This window comes from Chlorocebus sabaeus, chromosome 16 (assembly GCF_047675955.1).
Source record: "Chlorocebus sabaeus isolate Y175 chromosome 16, mChlSab1.0.hap1, whole genome shotgun sequence".
Taxonomy (NCBI): Eukaryota; Metazoa; Chordata; class Mammalia; order Primates; family Cercopithecidae; genus Chlorocebus; species Chlorocebus sabaeus.
Genome location: NC_132919.1, coordinates 1,771,768 through 1,796,221, shown reverse-complemented (window position 1 = coordinate 1,796,221; position 24,454 = coordinate 1,771,768). Strand labels below are relative to the sequence as shown.

At 45.3% G+C, this 24,454-nt stretch overlaps 2 protein-coding genes across 7 annotated transcripts in view; one reads left to right on the top strand and one right to left on the bottom strand.

Annotated features, from left to right (window-relative positions):
- The window catches only part of RPA1 (replication protein A1), a 67,257-nt gene extending 50,047 nt beyond the window's left edge, over positions 1–17,210 (bottom strand). Inside the window, exons 1-4 of the mRNA XM_037987504.2 lie at positions 17,063–17,210; positions 5,092–5,142; positions 3,652–3,730; positions 2,977–3,085 (exon numbers count right to left, since the gene is read on the bottom strand). Coding sequence (XP_037843432.1) covers positions 2,977–3,085; positions 3,652–3,730; positions 5,092–5,142; positions 17,063–17,095 — 272 coding nt within the window. The 5' untranslated portion in view covers positions 17,096–17,210. The remainder of the gene's footprint in view (positions 1–2,976; positions 3,086–3,651; positions 3,731–5,091; positions 5,143–17,062) is intronic.
- A 128-nt stretch (positions 17,211–17,338) lies between these two features.
- The window catches only part of SMYD4 (SET and MYND domain containing 4), a 48,135-nt gene continuing 41,019 nt past the window's right edge, over positions 17,339–24,454 (top strand). For 5 of the 6 annotated variants that reach the window (XR_012088717.1, XM_037987510.2, XM_073004576.1 and 2 more), the window contains exons 1-2: positions 17,339–17,442; positions 19,190–19,335. Coding sequence is in view for 5 of the 6 variants with exons in the window: in XM_037987510.2 (XP_037843438.2) it covers positions 19,202–19,335 (134 nt within the window). In the remaining variant the exon portion in view is untranslated. Of the gene's footprint in view, positions 17,443–17,469; positions 17,815–19,189; positions 19,336–24,454 lie in introns of those variants that run through there. The other variant, XM_073004575.1, reaches the window with a different exon arrangement.

The following is a 24,454-nucleotide window of genomic DNA, read 5'->3' as shown; positions in this document are numbered from 1 at the left end:
GGTGGCCTGGACTGGAAGACAAAAGCTCCCAAATGAGAAGACTGGCAACGGGTACCTCGCCTAGACTATGTCAGAGCAAATGCCAAGTCGGGACGGGACTGTCCACATGAAGCATGAACAAAATAAAAAGGGATGACAGAGCAACCACACAACACACAACAATGCGTCCGAGTGAAAGGAACGGGGAGGCAGAGACGATTAAAGAACCCACTCTAGAAGAAAGTGCGAGCCAAGATAAGGAGCAAGCCCTCCTCCAAAGCGATCTGCAAAATAAGTACAACTGTACACATTCGACCAATGAAGAGCCAAACGATGAGCTAAAACAGGAGATGAAGAAGAAAAGGGAGCTTGAACAGCTAAGAAAAAACAGAACAAAATCAATACTATTATGCATCTCATAATTTATAAAGATGGAGGAGCAGAAAAGAGAAGGCTAAAAACTGTACTATTATGTCGGAAAACCTTGAGGCGAGCCAATGCATCCATTAGAAAAAAGGTTAAACTAAAGACCTATATAGAGGTCAAAGTTATCTACAACATATGTAAAAACTAGAACTCAGTAAATGAAATACAAAACAACATTAAGGAATAACACACAGAAAAACTTCCTTGACAAGAACTGAATCTGCGGACTGAACGAGCACATCACATACCAGAAAAAAAAAAAGAATTATGTGCAACTGACATTGAGGCATAGCCTGGTTAAGTACTGAAGTTGAGATATAAAGAAAAAAATCTTCAGGCATATAGGTAGAAAAAGCAAAGCTTATTAGCTGGCCACGGTGGTAAGTGCCTGTAGTCCCAGCTACGCGGGAGGCTGAGGTGGGAGAATCACCTGAACCCGGGAGGTCAAGGCTACAGTAAGCCCTGATGGTGTCACTGCACTCCTGCCTGGGCAACCAGAGTGAGGCCTCAAGAAAAAAAAAAAAAAAGCAAAGCTTTCTACAAGGGAAGAAATCAAACCAGGCTGCCCTTAAGACTTCTCCAGATCAACATTCAATGCCAGAAGACAAAATTCTGAGGGTAAAGTCACAGAACCTAAGAATAGACAGCCAGGCAAGTTGTCATCCAGTAGAAAGGCCAACAGGCTGATAATGGGGAATACGGCATGAAAGGGCCCGTCCAGAAAAAAGTTCTTGAGCGAAATCCAACCAACCTAAAGAGGCAGGAGAAAAGAACAGCTGGAGAAAATTAAGAGTCCTAAAACCAGTGTAACCCAATCTTAAAAAACTACTTACTTAAACCTTTTAGTATTGTTGATCGTTTTTTACCTTGGTGGTGGTGGTGGTTGTTGTTTTGGACTTTTTTGAGCCAGGATCTTACTCTACTGCCCAGCCTGGAGTGCAATGGCACAATCTCAGCTAACCGCAGCCTTCACCTCTCAGGGTTCAGGCCATTCTCTCTCCTCAGCCTTCCGAGTAGCTGGGACCACAGGCACCTGCCACTACACCCGCTAACTTTTATTTTTTTTCATAGAGACAAGGTCTCACCATATTGTCCGGGCTGGTCGCAAACTCCTGGGCTCAAGTGATCCTCCCTACCTGGTCTCCCAAAGTGTTGGGACAACAGGTGTGAGCCACTGCACCTTACCTAAAATAAGTCATTTTATAGCAATGAGAATAACAGTTCTGTTCATCATTGTATCTCCAGCATGCAGCAACTTGTCGGTGTACAACACATACTTTTTTAAAATGTTTTTTTTTTTTTTTTTTTGAGACGGAGTCTCGCTCTGTTGCCCAGGCTGAAGTGCAGTGGCACAATCTCAGCTCACTGCAAGCTCCGCCTCCCACGTTCACGCCATTCTCCTGCCTCAGCCTCCCAAGTAGCTGGGACTACAGGCGCCCGCTACCTCGCCCGGCTAGTTTTTTTTTTTTTGTATTTTTTTTTAGTAGAGACGGGGGTTTCACCACGTTAGCCAGGATAGTCTCGATCTCCTGACCTTGTGATCCGCCCGTCTCGGCCTCCCAAAGTGCTGGGATTACAGGCTTGAGCCACTGCGCCTAGCTTTTTTTTTTTTTTTTTTTTTTAGAGATAGTCTCTTGCTGTGTTGCCCAGGCTGGAGTACACTGGTGCAATCACAGCTCACTGCCGTCTCAAACTCCTGGGGTTAGGGAATCCTCCCACTTCAGCCTCCCGTGTAGCTAGGACTGTAGCATGTGCCACCACACCTCACTAATTTATGTAACTTTTTTTTTTTTTGTAGAGACAGGGTCTGGCTATGTCACCCAGGCTGGTCTCAAACTCCTGACCTCAAGCAACACTCCCACCTTAGCCCCCCAAAGTGCTGGGATTACAGGCATGAGCCACCATACGTGGTTCAACATATTCTATATTGGCTAAATACAGCATTTAATATAAAAGATTCAAGACTGCACACACACACACACACAAAAGCAGCATTACAAAATAATTATTGTTTTCTGCTGTAAAATAAGGGACCTCTTTTCATTAAAAGATACTTTTGAGGCCAGGCGAGGTGGCTCACACCTGTAATCCCAGCACTTTGGGAGGCTGAGGTGGGCAGATTGCCTAAGTTCAGGAGTTCGAGACCAGCCTGGGCAACATGGCAAAACCCCGTTTCTTTTTTTTTTTTTTTTGAGGCGGAGTCTCGCTCTGTTGCCCAGGCTGGAGTGCAGTGGCCAGATCTCGGCTCACTGCAAGCTCCGCCTCCCGCAAAACCCCGTTTCTACCAAAAGCAAACAAAAAAGATAAGATACTTTTGGGGGAAATCCTGAAAGCGCTGCTTCTGAAGAAATTAGAAATAACAAGATTTCTGCATTCTACTTTAATCTTCTGCTCTGAAATTTCCGACTTGTTTCCATGTTTCTCTTCCTTGGGTGCCACGTGTTAGCTACCTGAGTTCTTAACTGAATAGCTGTTAAATTCTTAGCTGAAAACTCACTTTTGCCTTTTTTGTTCTTAAATTCGTTCTCATTCTACAATACAACAAGACAGAAAAAAAAACACACCGCATACCTTCCGTCTTTCAGAGTGTTCACGATGAATCTGTGAATCTGGCAAACACAGTTGCTGGACAGTCGTTCTTGCTCCACCAGGGGGTTCAACTGTGTCGCCAACATGAAAGCTGAAAAGCACAGAGATTTCTTCAGCCTCCAAAATTCTGCAGTCTTAAGAATCTGAAAGCTACTCATACCTGTGCTAGCAAGGAAAAATGCCTTAAATATGTTCCTGAAATGAAAACTAGTCAGACTCTACATAGTGAAAAACTGTGTATTTTGCTGTTAAACATTTGCTGCTCCTCTTACATGGGTGAATTTGTTAAAGTGGTCAAAATCATTTAAAAATTCTCTCCTTTCTCCCCTTTAGAGCTTCCGACACAGAAATAAAACCCCCAAACAGGAAAGTATAGGGCAGCTAACCCATCACGCTCACTGATGTGAACATCATCCTTAGGGAAATTAATCAGAGAAAACACAGAACACCAGTTACAGAAAATTAATTAAGCCGAGCGGCAGCTTTCCAGCACCTCTAGTCTATTGTTAGAATGCTGACAGCCGCAATTCTGCCTGAATGAAGTACACAGCCAAGCAAGTATGGACTTCATGAATGCCCCCAAATTATGGCAACCAAAGGGCTGGGTGTGCTTCTATTATTTAAATACACATTTCTAGATGGATACGCCATACTCACAGGACAGAGTGTTCAGTCCATCACTCATAAGCAGTCGATAACGCGGCGGACTGTTCCCCGTGGTAATGGGACGGATGTTCTAGGAGAGAAAACTTGATTGATTAGCCAGGTTGTCTGCCCCGTCCCCAGGGATAAGTAAACCGAAGTGGCAGGAGAGTGAGTTTGCCATTAGTTCAACACAAACTGAACTGTTTGCCCATTCTCTTGACACCTAAATCCAAATAAAAGAAAATTGGATTTGATGATTTTCCCACTCACCTCTCCACTAACATTATTAAACACAATACAGAGGGAAGTAAAACCAGCTGCCTGTACTCTTGAGTTCTGACTCAAATTTGGCTGAAAATCAATTACCAAAATAAATAAATAAATAAACAAATAATGAGGCACCCAATATACACAAGGTGTTTTGTAGCAAATGTGCTAAAAATACAAAATGAACAAAAAGTATCCTTGTCCTGAAGGGGCTAAGGACTGGGGTGGAGATGGAGGCACAGAGACCTAAGTGACATGTGCCCACGATCAGGTGGCAGAGCCGAGACCTTCATCCCCACCTGACAGAGAGCAGAGGCAGGTTTCCAAAGGAAGTGAAATCTGCGCACAGAGGCCCACGCTGACCCACAGCTAGTGCGCTGCAGCAGAGACCCATCAGACCGCCTGACTGAAAACCTGCAGGCGTGAGCCCACATTCTGCCTCTGTTTTTCAAAACTCCCACTGAAGTTCAAGAACCCCTTAAATAAATGCTGTGTTAACTGAAGAATGTTAAGGAGGCAAGTTCATATTAGATGTATTTCTGAAGTCATATAAAAGGCTGATGTGAGGCCGGGTGTGGTGGCTCAAGCCTGTAATCCCAGCACTTTGGGAGGCCGAGACGGGCGGATCACGAGGTCAGGAGATCGAGACTATCCTGGCTAACACAGTGAAACCCCGTCTCTACTAAAAAAAATACAAAAAAAAAAACTAGCCGGGCGTGGTGGCAGCGCCTGTAGTCCCAGCTACTCGGGAGGCTGAGGCAGGAGAATGGCGTGAACCCGGGAGGCGGAGCTTGCAGCGAGCTGAGATCCGGCCACTGCACTCCAGCCTGGGTGACAGAACGAGACTCCGTCTCAAAAAAAAAAAAAAAAAAAAAAAAGGCTGATGTGAACGAGACAAACCCAAGGGCAGAAAGGCAAGGTGTACCACAGTCATCTATCAACGGCGAGGAGGGAGTGAGGCAAAGCCTTCAATCTGAACCTCCAAAGACAGTAGAACTTAGCAGTTCACGTAGTAATATTTTCAAAAAGCCTGGCTCCTTTCAGGGGTACAATGGAGACTGGCCTATTTTTTGTGACAAGGCGGGGAATTTCCAAAAGTGGACAAACCTGTCTGTCCTTCATCGGACGTAATTTATAATTAGCTGACTCTAATGAAGTTGACAAGGAACACACACAGGTACTTACAATGACCTGGAGGATGGGCTTCATGGATGTCTCCCCCTGCTGCATGATAGCCTGAGGGAGTAAAAACAGGTTTGTGTGAGATACGCACTCAAAGCATGAAGAAAATGACATGTTTTTATAGTTCGTATTTGGAATATACAGATAAGATCGTTAAAAGAGCCTATTCAGAGCCTGTCAGCTGAAACGTCTAGTTGATCACTCTGGACAAATCATAAAATGGTAAGAGGGAGATACGTGTTTTACAACAAGGAAACACAGTACATCTCTAACGCCGGTATACATCTCTAACGCCGGTATCACGTATGTATTCATTATTCACAACAGCACATTCATTTCCCTCTAGTACTCATTAACAGGGGATTAGATAAATTCTATATATATTAAAGAGATAATAAGGGAATGTTAGGAACAACTTTATAAAACAACCAAGATAAAGTGGATAAACCTCTCGAAAAATACAAATTATCAAAACTGATACAAAAGAAAATCTATGTAGCTCTGTATCTATTAAAGAAATTGAATTTATAATTCTAAATCTTCCAAAAGAGAACAGTCTAGGTCCAGATGGCTTTACTGGTGAATTCTAACATTTAAGAACAAACAAACAAACAAACCAAAACTTGCATAAATTATTTCAGAAAACAGAAAAGACAAGACTTTCTTTCCAAGTCATTTTATGATGTTAGGTTTACTACGACAGGAAAAAAAAAAAAAAAAAAAGACCACCCCATGCAGTGGTTCATGCCTATAATCCTAGCACTTTGGGAGGCCGAGGTGGGAGGACTGTTTTGAGCCCAAGACTTCAAGACCAGCCTAGGCAACATAGCGAGACTCTGTCTAAAAAAAAAAAAAACACCTTCAACAAAATAATAGCAAATCAAATCCAGCACTATATAAAATGGATAATATGTCATGACCAAGTGTGATTTAGTCAAGGAAGGCAAGGTTTATTCAACAACTGAAAAATCAATGTAATTTGTCACATTCACAGAATAGAGAAAAATCATTATCAACTGAACAGATACAGAAAAGGCAACACTTATTCATTATAAAGTCTTAGCAAACTAGGCATAGAAGTAATGCTTAAACTGATAGCTGACATCTACAAAAAAAATCTATGGTTACCATCACACTTAACAGTAAAAGACAATCACAGGCTACTAAGATCGGGAATAAGGCAAGGATATACCTCTTAACATCTTTATTCAATGTGGTATTAGAGGTTCTAACTAATGCAATAAGGCAAGGGAAAAATGGGCATAAAGATTAAAAAGGAACTGGCCGGGCGCGGTGGCTCATGCTTATAATCCCAGCACTTTGGGAGGCCAAGGCGGGCAGATCACTTCAGGTCAGGAGTTCAAGACCAGCCTGGCCAACATGGTGAAACCCTGATTCTTCCAAAAATTAAAAACTGAGCCGGGCGTGATAGTGCACGCCTGTAATCCCAGCTGCTGGGGAGGCTGAGACAGGAGACTCGCTTGAACCCAGGAGGCGGAGGTTGGAGGGAGCTGAGATCGCGCCACTGCACTGCAGCCTGGGCGACAGAGTGAAGCTCCCTTTCCAAATAAAAAATAAAAATATTAAAAAGGAACAAATACAACCTCCTTTATTTGTAGACAACATGATCCTTTACATAGAAAATCCTACGGTATCTATAAAAACTAGTAAGTTGATTTAGCAAGTTTGCAGGACACAAGGTGGGTGTGGAAAAATCACGTGTATTTCAATACACTAGCAATAAACAACTGAAGAGTGAAATTATCAAAAATGCCACTTAGACATCATCAAAAAAAATTTTTTTTTTGAGACAGTCTCGCTCTGTCGTGCTAGAGTGCAGTGGCGCAATCTCAGCTCACTGCAACCTCCAACGCCCAGGTTCAAGCAATTCTCCTGCTGCAGCCTCCCGAGTAGCTAGGGTTACAGGCATGCACCACCACACTCGGCTAATTTTTGTATTTTTGTAGAGATGGGGTTTCACCACGTTGGTCAGGCTGGTCTCGAACTCCTGACCTCTGGTGATCTGCCCGCCTCAGCCTCCCAAAGTGCTGGGATTACAGGTGTGAGCCACCACACCGGGTCTCAAAAGTAAATTATTTAGGGATATATTTAACAGTACATATGTAAGAACCGCACACTGAAAACTACCAACAAGGCTCATGCTTATAATCTCAGCACTTTCGGAGACGGAAGGAGGAGGATCACTTGAGCCCAGGAGTTTGAGACCAGTCTGGGCAACATAAGGAGACCCGTCTCTATAAAAAGTTAGCCAGGTGGGGCCGGGCGTGGTGGCTCACACTTGTAATCCCAGCACTGTGGGAGGCCGAGGCAGGCGGATCACGAGGTCAGGAGATTGAGACCATCCTGGCTAACATGGTGAAACCCTGTCTCTACTAAAAATACAAAAAATTAGCCAGAAGTGGTGGTACACGCCTATAGTCCCAGCTACTCAGGAGGCTGAGGCAGGAGAATCGCTTGAACCTGGGAGGCGGAGGTTGCAGTGAGCCGAGATTGCGCCATTGCACTCCAGTCTGGGTGACAGAGAATCCATCTCAAAAGAAAAAAAAAATATATTAGCCAGGTATGTGGTGCCTACCTGTAGTCCCAGCTACTCAGAAAGCTGAGGAAGAATCAGCCCAGGAGGTCTAGGCTGTAGTGAACTATGATTGCACCACTGCACTCCAGCCTGGGTGACAAAGCAAGACCGTGTCTCAAAACAAACATCTGTTTTCATTTTCTTTTTCTTTTCTTATTGTACTTTGTTTCTCTGTACTTCAGCGAATGCAAAGGGATCAGCACTTTGGGAGGCTCAGACAGGAGGATTGCTTGAGGTCAGGAGTTCGAGACCAGTCCGGCCAACATAGCGAAACCCTGTCTCTACAAAAAATACAAAAAGTAGCTGGGTGTGGTGGCACACGCCTGCAGCCCCAGCTACTCGAGAGGCTGAGGTGGGAGGATTGCTTGCATCTGGGAGGCAGAGGCTACAGTAAGGTGAGATGGCACCACTGTACTCTAGCCTGAGTGACAGAGTAAAGCCCTGTCTGGAAAAAAAAAAAAAAAAAAAAAACAATTAGCTGGGTGTAGTGGTCCCAGCTACTTGGAGGGTGAGGTGGGAGGATCACTTGAGCCAGGGAGATAAAGCTGCAGTAAACTATGATCATGTATGTCACCACACTCCAGCCTGGGTGACTGAGTGAGATCCTGCCTCAAAAAAAATAAAATAAAATAAAAATAAGAAATGAAGCTGGAGGCCAGGCACGGTGGCTCAGGCCTATACGCCCAGCATTTTGGGAGGCCGAGGCAGGCGGATCACATGAGGTTGGGAGTTCGAGACTAGCCTGGCCAGCATAGTGAAACCCCATCTCTACTAAAAATACCAAAATTAGCTGGGTGTGGTGGCGGGCGCCTGTAATCCCAGCTATTCAGGAGGCTGAGGTAGGAGAACTGCTTGAACCCGAGAGGTAGAGGTTGCAGTGAGCACTGCACCACTGCAGCCTGGGTGACAGAGTGAGACTCCGCCTCAAAAAAAAAAAAGAAAGAAATGAAGCTGGAGAATTTACAATGCCAAATTTCAAGATTTACTATAAATCTGCAATTTTTATGACAATGTGGTATTGACATAAGCACCAACATAGAAATCAATTGCAGAACAGACATTCCAGAAATAGAGATATACACATATACAGTCCATTGATTTTATCTAAAGTGACTAAGTCACTCAATGTAACAGGATAGTCTTTTCAATAAACAGGGCTGGAACAACTGAACATCTGTATTAAAAAAAAGATCTATATATCATAGATAAAATAGTAGACTTGAAATGCATCATGGACCACAAGGCAAGGCTAAAACTATAAAACTTCTGGAAGAAAACACAGTATAAAAGATTTGTGACCTTGGGTGGGGTAGGCAAAGATTTCTTTTTTTTTTTTTTTTTGAGACTGAGTTTCACTCTTGTTGCCCAGGCTGAAGTGCAATGGCACGATCCTGGCTCACCGCAACCTCCGCCTCCTGGGTTCAAGCCATTCTCCTGACTCAGCCTCCCGAGTAGCTGGGATTACAGGCACCCATCACCACGCCCCACTAATTTTGTATTTTTAGTAGAGACAAGATTTCTCCATGTTGGCCAGGCTGGTCTCGAACTCCCGACCTCAGGTGATCCACCCGCCTCAGCCTCTCAAAGTGCTGGGATTACAGGTGTGAGCCACCGCGCCCAGCCTAGCAAAGATTTCTTAGGACACACAAATACAAGTCTGCAAAAAACGAAACAAAAACAGACAAAAAAACACAACCTGATAACCTGGACTTCACCAAAATTTAAAAGTGTACTTCAAAAAAAGAAAATTTCAAAAAAGAAAAAGCAAGTCACAGATTGGGAGAAAATATATGTAATATTTATATTTAACAAAAGACCTATCAAGAATAAAGAATTCTTACAATGCTTTAACAAGCACAAAACCCAATTTTTAGGTGAACAAAAGACGTGAACAGACACTTCTTTTGTGAACATATACAAATGGCCAGTAAGCGCATGAAAAGATGCTCATTAGTCACCAGAGAAATACAAATTAAAACCACAGTGAGATACCTTTATACTTTCACTAGACTACTCAAGATCAAAGACTGATGACTGGCAAGGACATGGAGCAACTAGAATTCTCATAATCACACTGGAAAAGTTTGGCAATTTCTTTTAAACATTGTTACCTATGACCCAGCAATGACGTGCCTAGATATTTATCCCAGAGAAATGAAAACGTATTTCCACAAAAAGATTTGTACTTAAATGGTCATAGCATCTTCATTTAAGTCAAATGATGAAAATAACCCAAATGTGCAATAATAAACACATTTTGTTATAGTTACACAATGCAATACTACTGAGCAATACAAAAGTGCAAATTACTGAATTAACATGAATAAAGCTCAAAAACCATTTTGGTCCAGAGTGGTGGCTTATGCCTGTAATCCCAACACTTCAGGAGGCCAAGGTGGGAGGATCACTTGAGCCCAGGAGTTCAAGATCATCCTGGACAACACACCAAGACCCCATCTCTACAAAAATTATTTTTAGGCCGGGTGTGGTAGCTCACGCCTGTAATCCCAGCACTTTGGGAAGCCAACGTGGGTGGATCACGAGGTCAAGAGATCGAGACCATCCTGACCAACATGGTGAAACCCCGTCTCTACTAAAAATACAAAAATTCGTCAGGCATAGCTACTCGGGAGGCTGAGGCAGGAGAATCGCTTGAACCCAGGAGGCAGAGGTTGCAGTGAGCTGAGGTCACGCCACTGCACTCCAGACTGGCAACAGAGCAAGCGTCTCAAAAAAAAAAAAAAAAAAAATTTTTTTTTTTTTTAAATTAGCCAAAAGTGGTGACATGCACCCAGCTACTCAGGAGGCTGAGGTGCGAGGATCTCTTAAGTTCAGGAGGTCAAGGCTGAAGTGAGTCATGATTGTGTCCCTGTACTCCAGCCTGGGTGACAGAGACCCTACCTCTGGAAAAAAACCAAAAAAATTGCTGAAAGAAGCCAGACACAAAAGGGTAGATATTATTTGATTCCATTTATATGAAGTCTTAGGAAAGTCAAAACTAACCTACAGAGAGAAACCGGAACACTGACTACGTCGGGTGAGGACGGAGGTGGGGAAGGGGCAGGAGGAGGGGCGCACTGATGGGACTCTCCTGTATCTCCACTGCGGCAGTGCAGTTACAGGGGCGCGCACATTTGTCAAAGTTCATCGACCTGTACACTTAAAATAGGTGCGATTTGGCTGGGCGTGATGGCTCTGCCTGTAAATCCCAGCACTTTGGGAGGCCAAGGCGGGCAGATCATTTGAGGTCAGAAGGCCGAGACTAGCCTGGTCAACATGGCAAAACCCTGTCTCTACTAAAAGTACAAACATTTGCCGGGCGAGGTGGCATGCACCTGTAACCCCAGCTATTAAGGAGGCTGAGACATGAGAATTGCTTGAACCTGGGAGGCAGAGGTTGCAGTGAGCTGACATTGCACCACTACACTCCAGCCTGGGCAACAGGAGACTCTGTTTAAAAAAAAAAAAAAAGGTACAATTTACTATATGTAAGTGAAATGTCAATGACAGTGATTTTTCCAAAAAGCAGTTATTTCCGGGGAACAGAAGTGGACAAGGTAGGGCAGAAGGTCAGTAATTACATTAAACACCTCTTTCTTTCTTCTTTATAAATGAAATAGAGACAGGATCTTGCTATGTTGCCCAGCCTGGTATCAAACGCCTTCTTGGCCTCAAGGGATCCTCCTGCCTTAGCCTCCCCAAGTGACATTAACACATGTGAGCCACCATGCCCGGCCATAAACACCTTTCTGTTCCGTTTGATTTTAAAACCACACGCATATATGAGAGGAATTGAAAAAGTACATGAAAAATGTGCATTATGAAAAAACTATCCATGCATTTCAAAAATTTTTTGCACTGAAATAAACTCATACTAACTTGTTATAACATGTCTGAACAAGATCTAGTGTGAGGCACTAAGAAGGATATGACATCAATTTGAAAAGAGCCCCATCAGAGCAACATGAATTCTGCTAAAAATGGAAGCAACAATGAACACCAAATTCAAGGTGAAGCTTGGGTGGAAGAAGGATGAAATCACCAATGCTTTATGAAAGAAAAGTATATGGGGACAATGCTCCAAAGAAATCAGCTGTTTACAAATGGATAACTCGTTTTAAGGGACAAGGCCAGGCACAGTGGCTCATGCCTATAATCCAAAGACTTGGGAGGCAAGGCAGGAGAACTGTTTGGAGGCCAAGAGTTCGAGACCAGCTTAGGCAAGATGGTGAAACCCCATCTCTACACAAAATTAAAAAAAAAAAAATTAGCTGGGCATGGTGGCATGCACCTGTAGTCCCAGCTACACGAGAGGTAGGGGTGGGAGGATCACTTAAGCCCAGGAGTTGGAGGGTGCAGTGAGCTATGATCGTGCCACTGCACTCCAGCCTGAGAGACAAAAAACGAGACTGTCATTTAAAAAAAAATTACGGCCAGGTGCAATGGCTCAAGTCTGTAATCCCAGGACTTGGGGAGGCCGATGTGGGCAGATCACTTGAAGCCAGGAGTTCAAGACCAGACTGACCAACATAACGAAATCTCATCTCTACTAAAAATACAAAAATTAGCTGGGCGTGGTGGCACACGTCTGCAATTGGGAGGCTGAGGCAAAAGAATTGCTTGAACCCGGGAGTTGGAGGTTGCCACGAGCCGAGATCGCGCCTCTGCACTCTAGCCTGGGCAACAGAGTGAGATCCTGTCTTAAAAAAAAAAAAAAAAGAAAATCCCTAGTAAGTATACAAAGCAACAAAATGTAATACTCAAGGGCACATGTGTTCGGCCAGGCAAGGTGGCTCATGCCTGTAATCACAGCACTTTGGGAGGCCAAGGCAGGCAGATCACGAGGTCAGGAGATCGAGACCATCCAGGCTAACACGGTGAAACCCCATCTCTACTAAAAATACAAAAAATGAGCTGGGCGTGGTGGCGGGTGCCTGTAGTCCCAGAGACTCAGAGGCTGAGGCAGAAGAATGGCGTGAACCTGGGAGACAGAGCTTGCAGAGAGCCGAGACTGCACCACTGCTCTCCAGCCTGGGCAACAGAGTGAGACTCCATCTCAAAAACAAAATAAAATAAAATAAAAATGGCACATGTGTTCAAATCTTCACCCCATGGACACATTATTTAACCTCTCTGTACTCCCTTCCTCTGTAAAATGGGAATATAAAAAATAGCTATCTTATAGGGTTACTTAAGTACTGGCTATTAAAGCATCTGTCATGTTAGAAATAGTCAAAAACATTACTTCCCTTCTCCTTTCATTCTATAATTAATTAAGATACAAATGCCATTTATTCTGTTTACCACAAGAGCTCCACGCATCATCTCTTATTTTATCATGTGGCTCTTGCTCAAATGCCTCCACTATTTGTGTGGTATGTTCGTACCCTTTGTGGCCTGCGTCTCTTGAAGGAAAATGGTACTTGCTTTAGCTGATAATAAAAGTCAACAAAGGTTCTTCAACTCACTCCATCATCACAAATACATGCGAAACTTTCATTTTTCATTTATGAACAAAATCCTTCACCTACACTGGAAATAGGTTTATAAAATTTTGAATACAAAAACTAATGTGGCCGGGTGCAGTGGTTCACACCTGTAATCCCAGCACTTTGGTAAACTGAGGTGGGAGGATCGCTTAAGCCCAGGAGTTTCAGACTAGCATGGGCAACAGAGTGAGATCCCATCTCTAAAAAATAATAAAAAATAAAAAAAGAACTTATCAAATTATTTAAATATCTCCAGGATCATTCTTTATTTTTTTTGAGACAGGGTCTCACTCTGTCACCCAGTCTGGAATGCAGTGGTGCAATCTCAGCTCACGGCAACCTCCGCCTCGTGGGTTCAAGCGATTATTTTGCCTCAGGCTCCCAAGTAACAGGGATTACAGGCACACGCCACCACACCCGGCTAATTTTTGTATTTTTAGTAGACGAGGGTTTCTCTACATTGGCCAGGCTGGTCTCGAACTCCTAATCTCCAGGGATCCACCTGCCTTGGCCTCCTAAAGTGCTGGGATTACAGGCGTGAGCCACTGCGCCTGGCCCATGATCAGTCTTTTTAAAAGTGAAGAACCATTCTATTTTTTTTTTTCTTTTGAGATGGAGTTTTGCTCTTGTTACTGGAGTGCAATGGCGTGATCTCGGCTCACCGCAACCTCTACCTCCTGGATTCAAGAGATTCTCCTGCCTCAGCCTCCCAAGTAGCTGGGATTACAGTCATGCGCCACCACGCCTGGCTAATTTTGTATTTTTAATAGAAACAGAGTTTCTCCATGTTGGTCAGGCTGGTCTCAAACTCCCGATCTCAGGTGATCTGCCCGCCTCAGCCACCCAAAATGCTGAGATTACAGGCATGAGCCACTGCGCCTGGCCTGGAAACATTCTTAATTTGTCTTAAAGACACAAGGCAGCAGCTGTAAAGTAAATGAAGGCTACAATTTAAAATCACTTCCCAGGTTTCAGCATTCACACATTCCTAATTTATTTAAATATTCACTTGAGTCCAACAACAGTTCTTCCCATTCCTGTTTTTCCCCCAAGCTGCCTTTCTTCCCCATTCACCTGTCCCTTTCTTCCCACTGCCTCATTCATTCATGCAACTAGCAAGCATTTATTCAGCACCTAAAACTTGCCAGCACTTCTCCAGGTATTGGGGATACAACCCAGAGTAAAATAACACAGACACGATTGCAGGCCTCATGGAATTTACAGAAAGTTAACTGATTAGGCCAGGCTCAAGCCTGTGATCCCAGCATACTGGGAGGCCAAGGTGGCTGGATCTCTTGAGGCCAGGAGTACGAGACCAGCCTGGCCTACATAGTGAAACCCTGTCTATACTGAAAATACAAAAATTAGTAGGGTGTGGTGGTGGGCACCCGTAATCCCAGCTACTAGGGACGCTAAGACAGGAGAATCGCTTGAACCTGGGAGGTAGAGGTTGCAGTGAGCCGAGAATGTACCACTGCACTCCAGCGTGGGCAACAGAGCAAGACTCTGTCTCAAAACAAACAAACAAACAAACAAAATACTAATTTAAAAATTTTAAAAATAAACTGATTACTCAAATCAACAAACATAAAATTATATCTGTAATTATTAATAGGTAACAAAAATACTGAGCATTTTCTATGTATCAGTGTGCTAAGCAGTTTAAATTTAATAACTCATTCCATCCTCCTACTAACCTTATGCAATAGATATCACTGCCCTCATTTTACAGAAAAGAAACAGAGTTTAGTATCTTGCCTCAATTCACGCATCTAATAAGTGAATGAGGTTGTGCACAGTGGCTCGCGCCTATCATCCCAGCACTTCGGGAGGCTGAAGCAGGTGGATTGCTTGAAGTCAGGAGTTCAAGACCAGCCTGGCCAACGTGGTGAAACCCCATCTCTACTAAAAATACAAAAATTAGCCGGGCACCATGGCAGGCTCCTGTAATCCCAGCTACCTGGGAGACTGAGGCAGGAGAACTGCCTGAACCCAGGAGGTGGAAGTTGCAGTGAGCCAAGATCATGCCACTGCATTCTAGCCTGGGCAACAGAGCGAGATTCCATCTCAAAAAGAAAAAACAAATAAATCAATAAGTGAATGAACAGGAATTGAGATCTCAAAGGGATTTAGCCTAGTAAGGGTAGTCACAAATGAGCTGAGATATGAAGATGGTGTTTGCCAGTGTGGGGAAGAGTGAAGAACCATCCAGGCAGTGGGCAGAGGGAAAAGAATGTTCAGGGCCGGGTGCAGCGGCTCACGCCTGTAATCCCAGCACTTTGGGAGGCCAAGGCGGGAGGATCACGAGGTCAGGAGATCGAGACCATCCTGGCTAACACGGGTGAAACCCCATCTCTACCAAAAAATACAAAAAATTATCAAAAAAAAAGAAAAAGTTCAAATGCCCCATGGTAGAAGGTAGGAGTATGAAAAATACCAGAAATCTAAATTTAAAAAAAAAAGTGGGGGTGACTGGAGAGTAGGCTGAGAGTATGCTGTGGGTGGGAATGGTGGCAGGAACGTATGCTGAGTGGAAGTGTGAACAGACCGGGCAAAAAAAAAAAAAAGATGGTGCCAGTATGGATGGAGAGAAGCCGGTGGGGTTGGTAGATCTACGCGGAGGTAAAATACACTTCGCTTGGTGAGGAACTGGACACCCAGGTGATGGACAATGTAGGAGGAATGATTTCTCAACCTCTGGTTAGCAATGAATTGAACAGATAATGGTACCATTCGTGGAGATAGGGATCAAGAGGCCCAGATTTAGAAAGATACTGAATTTGCTTTGGGATATGTATATTGAACTTAAAAGCCTCTGAAGCATGGAATAAGCAGATAGATTATAGAAGTTTGTCTTTTAGAGTAAAGGTGGCTCAGTACAAAGAAATTTGTGAGCAACTGACATATATTAATAAATGGCAATGAAATTGCCTTGGGGCCGGGAGCAGTGGTTCATGCCTGTAATCCCAGCATTTTGGGAGGCCGAGGCGGGCGACACAATGGAGGTCTGGAGTTCGAGATCAGCCTGGCCAAAATGATGAAACCCCGTCTCTAATAAAAACACAAAAAAGTAGCCGAATGTGGTGGCGCACACATGTAGTCTCAGCTACTTGGGAGACTGAGGCAGGAGAATCGCTTGAACCCGGGAGACGGAGGTTGCAGTGAGCCGAGATCGCGCCACTGCACTCCAGCCTGGGCGACACAGTGAGTGTCGCCCAGGCTGGAGAAAACAAAACAAAACAAAAAAAAGAAATTGCCTTTGGGAGTCAAGAGGGCCTAGAGGGAGCCTTGAGTCAACAAAAATTTCCAAAGAGGGGCCTGCAAATAAGACGGGGATAGACCCGCCAAGCTGAGCCACTAAAACCCAAGGAAGAGGGTGTGAGCAGAAGCAGCAGGGCTCAAACGCAAACGCTGCTGAGAACTCAGGTAAGCTGAAAACGGAAAAGGGCTGGATTTAGCAACTTGGAGGCCACTGGTCCCTTCAGCCGGGGTTTTCTACAGCGATCAAGGGGATGCCTGGAGTGGGTTAAAGAGTTGATGAGAGGCGAGGAAAGGAAGTGGCTGAAACCAGACAAGAAGTTTGGCTGCGGGGCAGGAAAGGAGAAGAAACAGAAAGTGGCCGCAGGTGGAAGATCCAGAGAAAGGCAAGCGTTTATTTACTTTGTTCTTAAGTAGGAAAAACGTGAGCATGTTTCAAAGACGATCGGAAGAATGCTTTGAGGAGGGGGTGATGACACTAGACGGGCGCTCGGCGGGTCCCCACCGCCCCCCGCCTTCTCCCCTCGCGTTCATCCCCCGTCGCCCCGGGCTCCCCTCCCCCTCTCCACTCCGCGAGGCTCGGGGCCGCAGCCATCCCGGACCGCCGGCCCGGCCCCCAGCACCTCCTCACCGCAATGGCCCCCTCGCTCAGTTGGCCGACCATGGCTCCGTCGCCCCGACTCCCGCGCGGACCCCACGACAACTCGAGCTGCCCCACCGGGGTCCCGCGCGCTGCGCAGTTATTGGCCCGAGGAGTTGCGTGCGCCGCTCCCGCCCCCGACGTGCGCGCGGCCCAGGGGCGGGCCCGGGCGCTGCGCAGCCGCCACATTGGCTGAGGCGCGGCGCACGTGACCCGCTCGCGGGCCCAAGGGAGGCCTGGCGCGGAACGCGGGGCGCGGGGCGGGGCGCCGAGGGGCGCGCCAGGAGCTGCGCGGGCGCGGGGAAGGAGTCCGCGGCCCAGTTCCGGGCGCCTCGGAGCGGGCTCACCAGGCTTTTTCGCCTCGGTTTCCGGTGAGTGCACGGGTTGGTAGCCCAGAGGAGGTTAAAGCTGTTCTCTGAGACCTCAGCTGCTAAATCGAGTCGCAGCAGTGACCCGGTTCCTCCAGCAACGCGGGGCTGACTTCTCGACCGGGGCCAAACCCTGAGCTTGGCACCGTTGTGTGGGGGGCGTCTCCGAAGGGGAATCAGACCTGGTCCCTGTCCTTGGAGAAGAGGACAGTGTGTGGGGGCACTTTATGCCGTGAGTAGCCCCAGCTCCAGGTAGACGTGGTACAGGCCCCAAGAGTGTTGGAAACCAGGGAAGCCTTCCCAGAGGAGGTGCCGTTGGAACCGAGTCGAAGAACGAACCTGTGGGAATTTTCCAGGTGGACTCCATAAGCCAGGGTAGGATTGGTCCGGAAAGCACGAATAGCCTCTGTCAAAACCTTGGAGAGATGAAATAGCCTGGCAAGCCGGGGATCGCAATGAGTAGTTCAGTATGCAAGGCTGCAGAGGAACAAGTGAGACCTGAGAATTAGAAAGTCAGCCAAGGGTCAAGTAAGGACGATTTTGTCCTGGGCTTCCCGATATGCTTGGAGTAGCGTTGATGAATTTAAGGCAGAGCACTGACTTCTGTCTCAGTGTTGGAGGCTGGATTGAAAGTGGGGGGTGGTGCCAATGGCATGGACACTGATTATGACACTCTAGGAAGAATGCCAGACGAGATGGTGAGGACTTAAACCGAAGGAATGACCTGGGGGTTGAAAGAGAACGCTGAACTATATAAGAGAGAGAAATACCTGTTAATTGAATAGTTGCTGGGGTGGGTGACAAAGAAAACTCTGGGGAAGTGTCTCCGGTTTCAGACTTGAGAAACCAGGGGGATCAGGCCGGGCGCGGTGGCTTACACTTGTAATCTCAGCGCTTTGGGAGACCCAGGCTGGAGGATCACCTGAGGTCAGGAGTTCGAGACCAGCCTGGTCAACGTGGTGAAACCCCATCTCTACTAAAACTACAAGAATTAGCCAAGAGTAGTGGCGCACATCCGTAATCCCAGCTACTCCGAGGCTGAGGCAGGAGAATTGCTTGAACCTGGGAGGCAGAGGGTGCAGTGAGCCGAGATCGTGCCACTGCGCTCCAGCCTGGGGGACAGAGCAAGACTGTCTCAGGCACAAAAAAAAAGACTAAGAGGACAGGGATGATAGCTATCTAGTCTGCTTCCTCTTTGTATAACCATCACCTGCGTAGTGCCTGTGACAAAGTAGTCTTTCAGTAAATATTTCTGAATGGAAGGATGTTGAGTGAATTGCTGTGAGAGAATATAGATCTTTCCTTAGCGTATAAACTAGAGGAAAAGACCGCAAGAATTGATTTTATTGCTTTAGGCTTCCTTGAATGAAATCTTGATTTTCTTTTCTTTTCTTTTTTTTTTTTTTTTTGACACAGAGTCTCCCTCTGTTGCCCAGGCTGGAGTGCAATGGCGTGATCTCAGCTTACTGCAACCTTGGCCTCCCCAGTCAAGCGCTTCTCTTGCCTCAGCCTCCCGAGTAGCTGAGACTACAGGCATGCACCACCATGCCCGGCTAATTTTTTTGTATTTTTAGTAGAGATGGGGTTCACTGTGTTAGCCAGGATGGTCTCGATCTCCTGACCTCATGATCCACCCACCTCAGCCTCCTAAAGTGCTGGATTACAGGTGTGAGCCACTGCACGGGGCCAAACTCTTGATTTTCTAAAATTGTGCATTTGTAAGATTCCTATTTTCTTACTCGTTTTATAGATCGAAAGCAGCATGGATCTGCCTGTGGATGAGTGGAAATCATACCTGCTTCAGAAGTGGGCTTCACTCCCAAAGTCCATTCAGCTCACAATTTCTACAGCAGAGACCTTGAGCGATATCTTTCTTCATTCCTCTTCACTTCTTCAGTAAGTACATGGAAGCTTTAACAAGGGAATTGTGATCTGAAAAATGCTCTGTTTTGTCATTTGCTCTGAAGTAATCTCTCTCTCTCTCTCTCTTTCTTAAATAGAGATCGAGTCTTGTTATGTTGCCCAGGCTGGTCTCAAATTTCTGGGCTCAAGCAATCCTCCCACCTTGGCCTCCCAAGGTGCTGGGAGTACAGGTGTGAGCCATCATGCCTGGCCCAGTAATATGTCTTTTTTTTTTTTTTTTAATTTTTTATTATACTTTTACTTCTAGGGTACATGTGCGCAATGTGCAGGTTTGTTACGTATGTATACGTGTGCCATGTTGGTGTGCTGCACCCAGTAACTCATCATTTGCATTAGGTGTATGTCCTAATGCCAACGCTCCCCCCTCCCCCCATAATCTCTTTTTGATGGAAAATGCCTGATGAAGGGTTAGCCTGCCCCTCCACACCTGTGGGTGTTTCTCATTAGGTGGAGAGACTTGAGAAAAGAAATAAGACACAGAAACAAAGTATAGAGAAAGAAAAGCGGGGGCCCAGGGGACCGGCGCTCAGCTTACAGAGGACCCACGCCGGCACCGGACTCTGAGTTCCCTTAGTATTTATAGATAATTCTCTTTACCATCTTAAAGATAAGGGAGTGGCAGGACAATAGGATCGTTTTTAGGGAGGAAATCAGCAGTAAGACATAAGAACAAGGATCTCTGTGACATGAATAAGTTTAAAGGAAAATCCTGTGCCTAGAGACAAACCTTTTAGCGACATTGTTTCATCCTATCACATGGGGATAAACCTTGGACAATACCTAGCTTTTCTAGGAACAAAGACACACCCTGCACGCCCAAAATCCATTAAACCTTGAGTTACCACAGCACATGTCTCTTGCAAGGACAAGGTTGGGGGTAGGGTCACAGATTAACAGCATCTCAAATACAGAACAAAATGGAGTCTCTTATGTCTACTTCTTTCTATATAGACACAGTAACAGGCTGATCTCTTTCTTTTCCCCACAGCCTGAAGTGCTTTTCGTGGTTCCTTTCTATCCCAGCATGTCCTGTGAACTAATTCACTTCTGTCATCCCACAGGATTAGCCAGATCTTTCCTCAGGAAAACTCTCCCTGAGCCTCAGCTGGGCCCTCTTTACTCTGTACATTACAACGCTGTGTGATTTTCCTTTATATATGTGTGTGCTCTTTTGGCTAATGCCTGCATTCGCCACTAGATTGTGAACTTCATGAGGGAAGGGACCGTGTTTGTATTTGTTTGTGTTTCTTTTTTTTTTTCGAGACAGGGTCTCGCTCTGTTGCCCAGGCTAGAGTGCAGTGGTGCAATCTCAGCTCACTGCCTCCGCCTCCCAGGTTCAAGCGATTCTCCTGTCTCAACTTCCCGAGTATTTGGGATTACAATCGCACACTACCACGCCTGGCTAATTTTTTTTTTTTGAGACAGGGTCTCACTCTGTCACCCAGGCTGGAGTGCAGTGGCACGATCTCAGCTCACTGCAACATCCACCTCCTGGGTTCAAGCGATTCTCATGCCTCAGCATCCCGAATAGCTGGGATTACAGGCACATGCCACCACGTCCGGCTCATATTTTTGTATTTTTAGTAGAGATGGGGTTTCACCATGTTGGCCAGGCCGGTCCTGAACTCCTGTCCTCAAGTGATCCACCCACCTCAGCTTCCCAAAATGCTGGGATTACAGGCATGAGCCACTGTGCCCGGCCTGTTTGTCTTTCTATAGACAAAAATAGTGCAGTGTCAAAAAATAAGTGCTCAGTAAACATTAATTGAATGATAGTTTGGTAATGTATATAAAGTTCTTAGTTTAGTGACTAGGTCTTATTAGTGCTTAATATGACATATAAAGCAGAACCTTATATATTTGCAGATCCACAAATATACACCTTTCAAGTTCAAGGTTGACATCTTTGTGCCAGGAACTGGCACAGTGCCTGGCACTTAGTAGGTGCTCAGATATTAATTGAATGAAATAATGGGTTCAGTTTTGAGCCTTGCTAGTTCAGATACTCGGTACAATTAGGGTTATACTTCTTTTGTTATTCTTCTTTTCTTTTCTTTTTTTTTTTTTTAGACAGAGTTTTGCTCTTGTTGCCCAGGCTGGAGTGCAGTGGGGCAATCTTGGCTCACTGCAACATCCGCCTCCCAAGTTCAAGCAATTCTGCCTTAGTCTCCCGAGTAGCTGGGATTGCAGGCTCATGCCACCACACCCGGCTAATTTTGTATTTTTAATAGAGATAGGGTTTCGCCATGTTGGGTAGGCTGGTCTCCAACTCCTGGCCTCAGAGAATCCGCCTGCCTTGGCCTCCAAAAGTGCTGGGATTGCAGGCATGATCCACCGCACCCGCCCCCCAGTACATTTTTATTTCTAGCCTATTTGTGTCCCTTGCCCATTTTCTAGTGGGTTGTCTTTCTCTTGTTCATTTGTAGGAGATCTTCATAAATCTAGCTGTGTAATTCTTTGCTATGTAAGTTATTATTTGCTATATACATTATTCCCAATCTGTTTATCTTTTTTACCTTATTTACAATGTAAATTTTGTACATTTACATTCTATATAAATTGTGTATATAGGTTTTAAATTTTTAAATTTTATTTAAATTTTTTTAGAGACAAAGTCTCAGTATGTTGTTCAGGCGGACCTCGAGCTCCTGGGCTCACGCGATCCTCCTGCCTTGCTTGGGATGGTGGAGTAAACCATCCTAAGCAAGACATATAACCCAGAAGCTATAAAAGAAGATGAAGTTGGGTGTGGTGGCTCATGCCTGGAAACCTAGCACTTTGGGGGTCAGAGGTGGAGGATTGCCCAGGAGCCTGGGCAACATAGTGAGATTCCATCTCTATAAAAATTTAAAAATTAGCCGAGCATGGTGGCATGTGCCTGTCATCCCAGCTACTCAGGAGGCTGAGGTGGGAGGATCACTTGAACCTGGGAGGTCAAGGCTGCAGTGAGCCATGATCGTGCCACTGTATTCCAGCCTGGGTGACAGAGCAAGGCTATTTCACAAAAAAAAAAAAAAAGGAAAATGACAGATCCGGCTGTATAAAAATCAAGCCAGACAAGGTGACATATGCCTATAATTCTAACTACTTGGGAGTTTATAAAAATATTCTTTGTTGGCCGGGCATAGTGGCTCACGCCTGTAATCCCAGCACTTTGGGAGGCTGAGGTGGGTGGATCACAAGGTCAGGAGATCGAGACCATCCTGGCTAACACAGTGAAACCCCGTCTCTACTAAAAATACAAAAAATTAGTCGGGCGTGGTGGCGGGCACCTGTAGTCCCAGCTTCTCGGAAGGCTGAGGCGGGAGCATGGCGTGAACCCGGAAGGCAGAGCTTGCAGTGAGCCGAGATCATGCCACTGTACTCCAGCCTGGGCGACAGAGCGAGACTCTGTCTCCAAAAAAAAAAAAAAAAAAGAAAAGAAAAGAAAATAGTGCCACTGCACTCCAGCCTGGGTGACAGAGCGAGACTCCGTCTCAAAAAAAAAAAAAAAGAATATCTTGGGTATTTTGTGTGCATTTCCCCCATGTGAACTTTAGAATTGGCTTATTAAGTTCCTTTTTTGTTTTTTTGAGATGCAGTCTTGCTCTGTCACCCAGGCTGGAGTGGCGCGATCTCAGCTCACTGCAAGCTCCGCCTCCTGGGTTCACGACTTTTTCCTGCCTCAGCCTCCTGAGTAGGTGGGACTACAGGCGCCTGCCACCATGCCCGGCTAATTTTTTGTATTTTTAGTAGAGACGGGATTTCACCATGTTAGCCAGGATGGGATTACAGGCGTGAGCCACCGCACCCAGCAAACTTCTCAAATTCTATAAAAAATGTTGTGGGTTTTTGATTGAGAATGTGTTGGATTTATAGATTCATTTAAGGAAACCTGACATCTTGACAATATCAAATTTCCTAATCCAAGGGTATGTCTTCCCATTTATTTAAGGCTTCTTTTACATTGTTAAGTAAAGTTTTATGGTTTTCTTTATATAGGTCTTACACATTTCATGTTCAACTTATTCTTGTTGTAAGGTTTTTGTTGTTATTGTGAATGAGCCTTATATATTGTAATCCCAGCACGTTGGGAGCCCAAGGCAGGTGGATCACCTGAGGTCAGGAGTTCAAGACCAGCCTGGGCAACGTGAAACCCTGTCTCTACTAAAAATACAAAAAATAGCTGGGCATGGTGGCGGGCGCCTGTAATCCCAGCTGATACCATGGTGGGTTATGGTAGCCTCAGAATGAATTTGGAGAGCTTTCTGCCTTTTCCTATGCTCTGAAATCGTTTATATAATGTAGGAATTATGTGGTTCTTAAAGGCTCGTAGAAAAATCCTGTAAAACTATGTAGACTGGATGCCTTAGTGAAAATATTTTCCTTCCTTAGTTTAATTTTTTATCGGAATAATATGTATAATACTTTAAGAAATCAAATAGGCTGGGCGCGGTGGCTCACGCCTGTAATCCCAGCCCTTTGGGAGGCCGAGGCGGGCGGATCATGCCCACCACGCCCACGTCAGGAGATTGAGACCATCCTGGCTAACACGGTGAAACCCTGTCTCTACTAAAAAGACAAAACATTAGCCAGATGAGGTGGTGGGGGCCTGTAGTCCCAGCTACTCGGGAGGCTGAGGCAGGAGAATGGCGTGAACCCAGGAGGTGGAGCTTGCAGTGAGCCAAGATCGCGCCACTGCACTCCAGCCTGGGCGACAGAGTGAGACTCCGTCTCAAAAAAAAAAAAAAAGAAAGCAAATAGTGCGTCAAAACTTACCAGGAAGAATAGCAACTCCTTGTCCACTCTTCCCTATTCCTGATTTTTATTCCCCAGAGACAGACTTTAAATTATTTTAACTGTTTCTTCTGGCATTTAAATTTTTCATTGATTTATTTATTTATTTTGAGTCAGAGTCTCACTCTGTCACCCAGGCTGGAGTGCAGTGGCGCGATCTCAGTTCACTGCAACATTCGCCTCCCAGGTTCAAGTGATTCTCTTGCCTCAGCCTCCCGAGTAGCTGGGATTACAGGCATGCACTACTACGCCCAGCTAATTTTTGTATTTTTAGTAGAGATGGGGTTTCACCATGTTGGCCAGGCTGGTCTCAAAC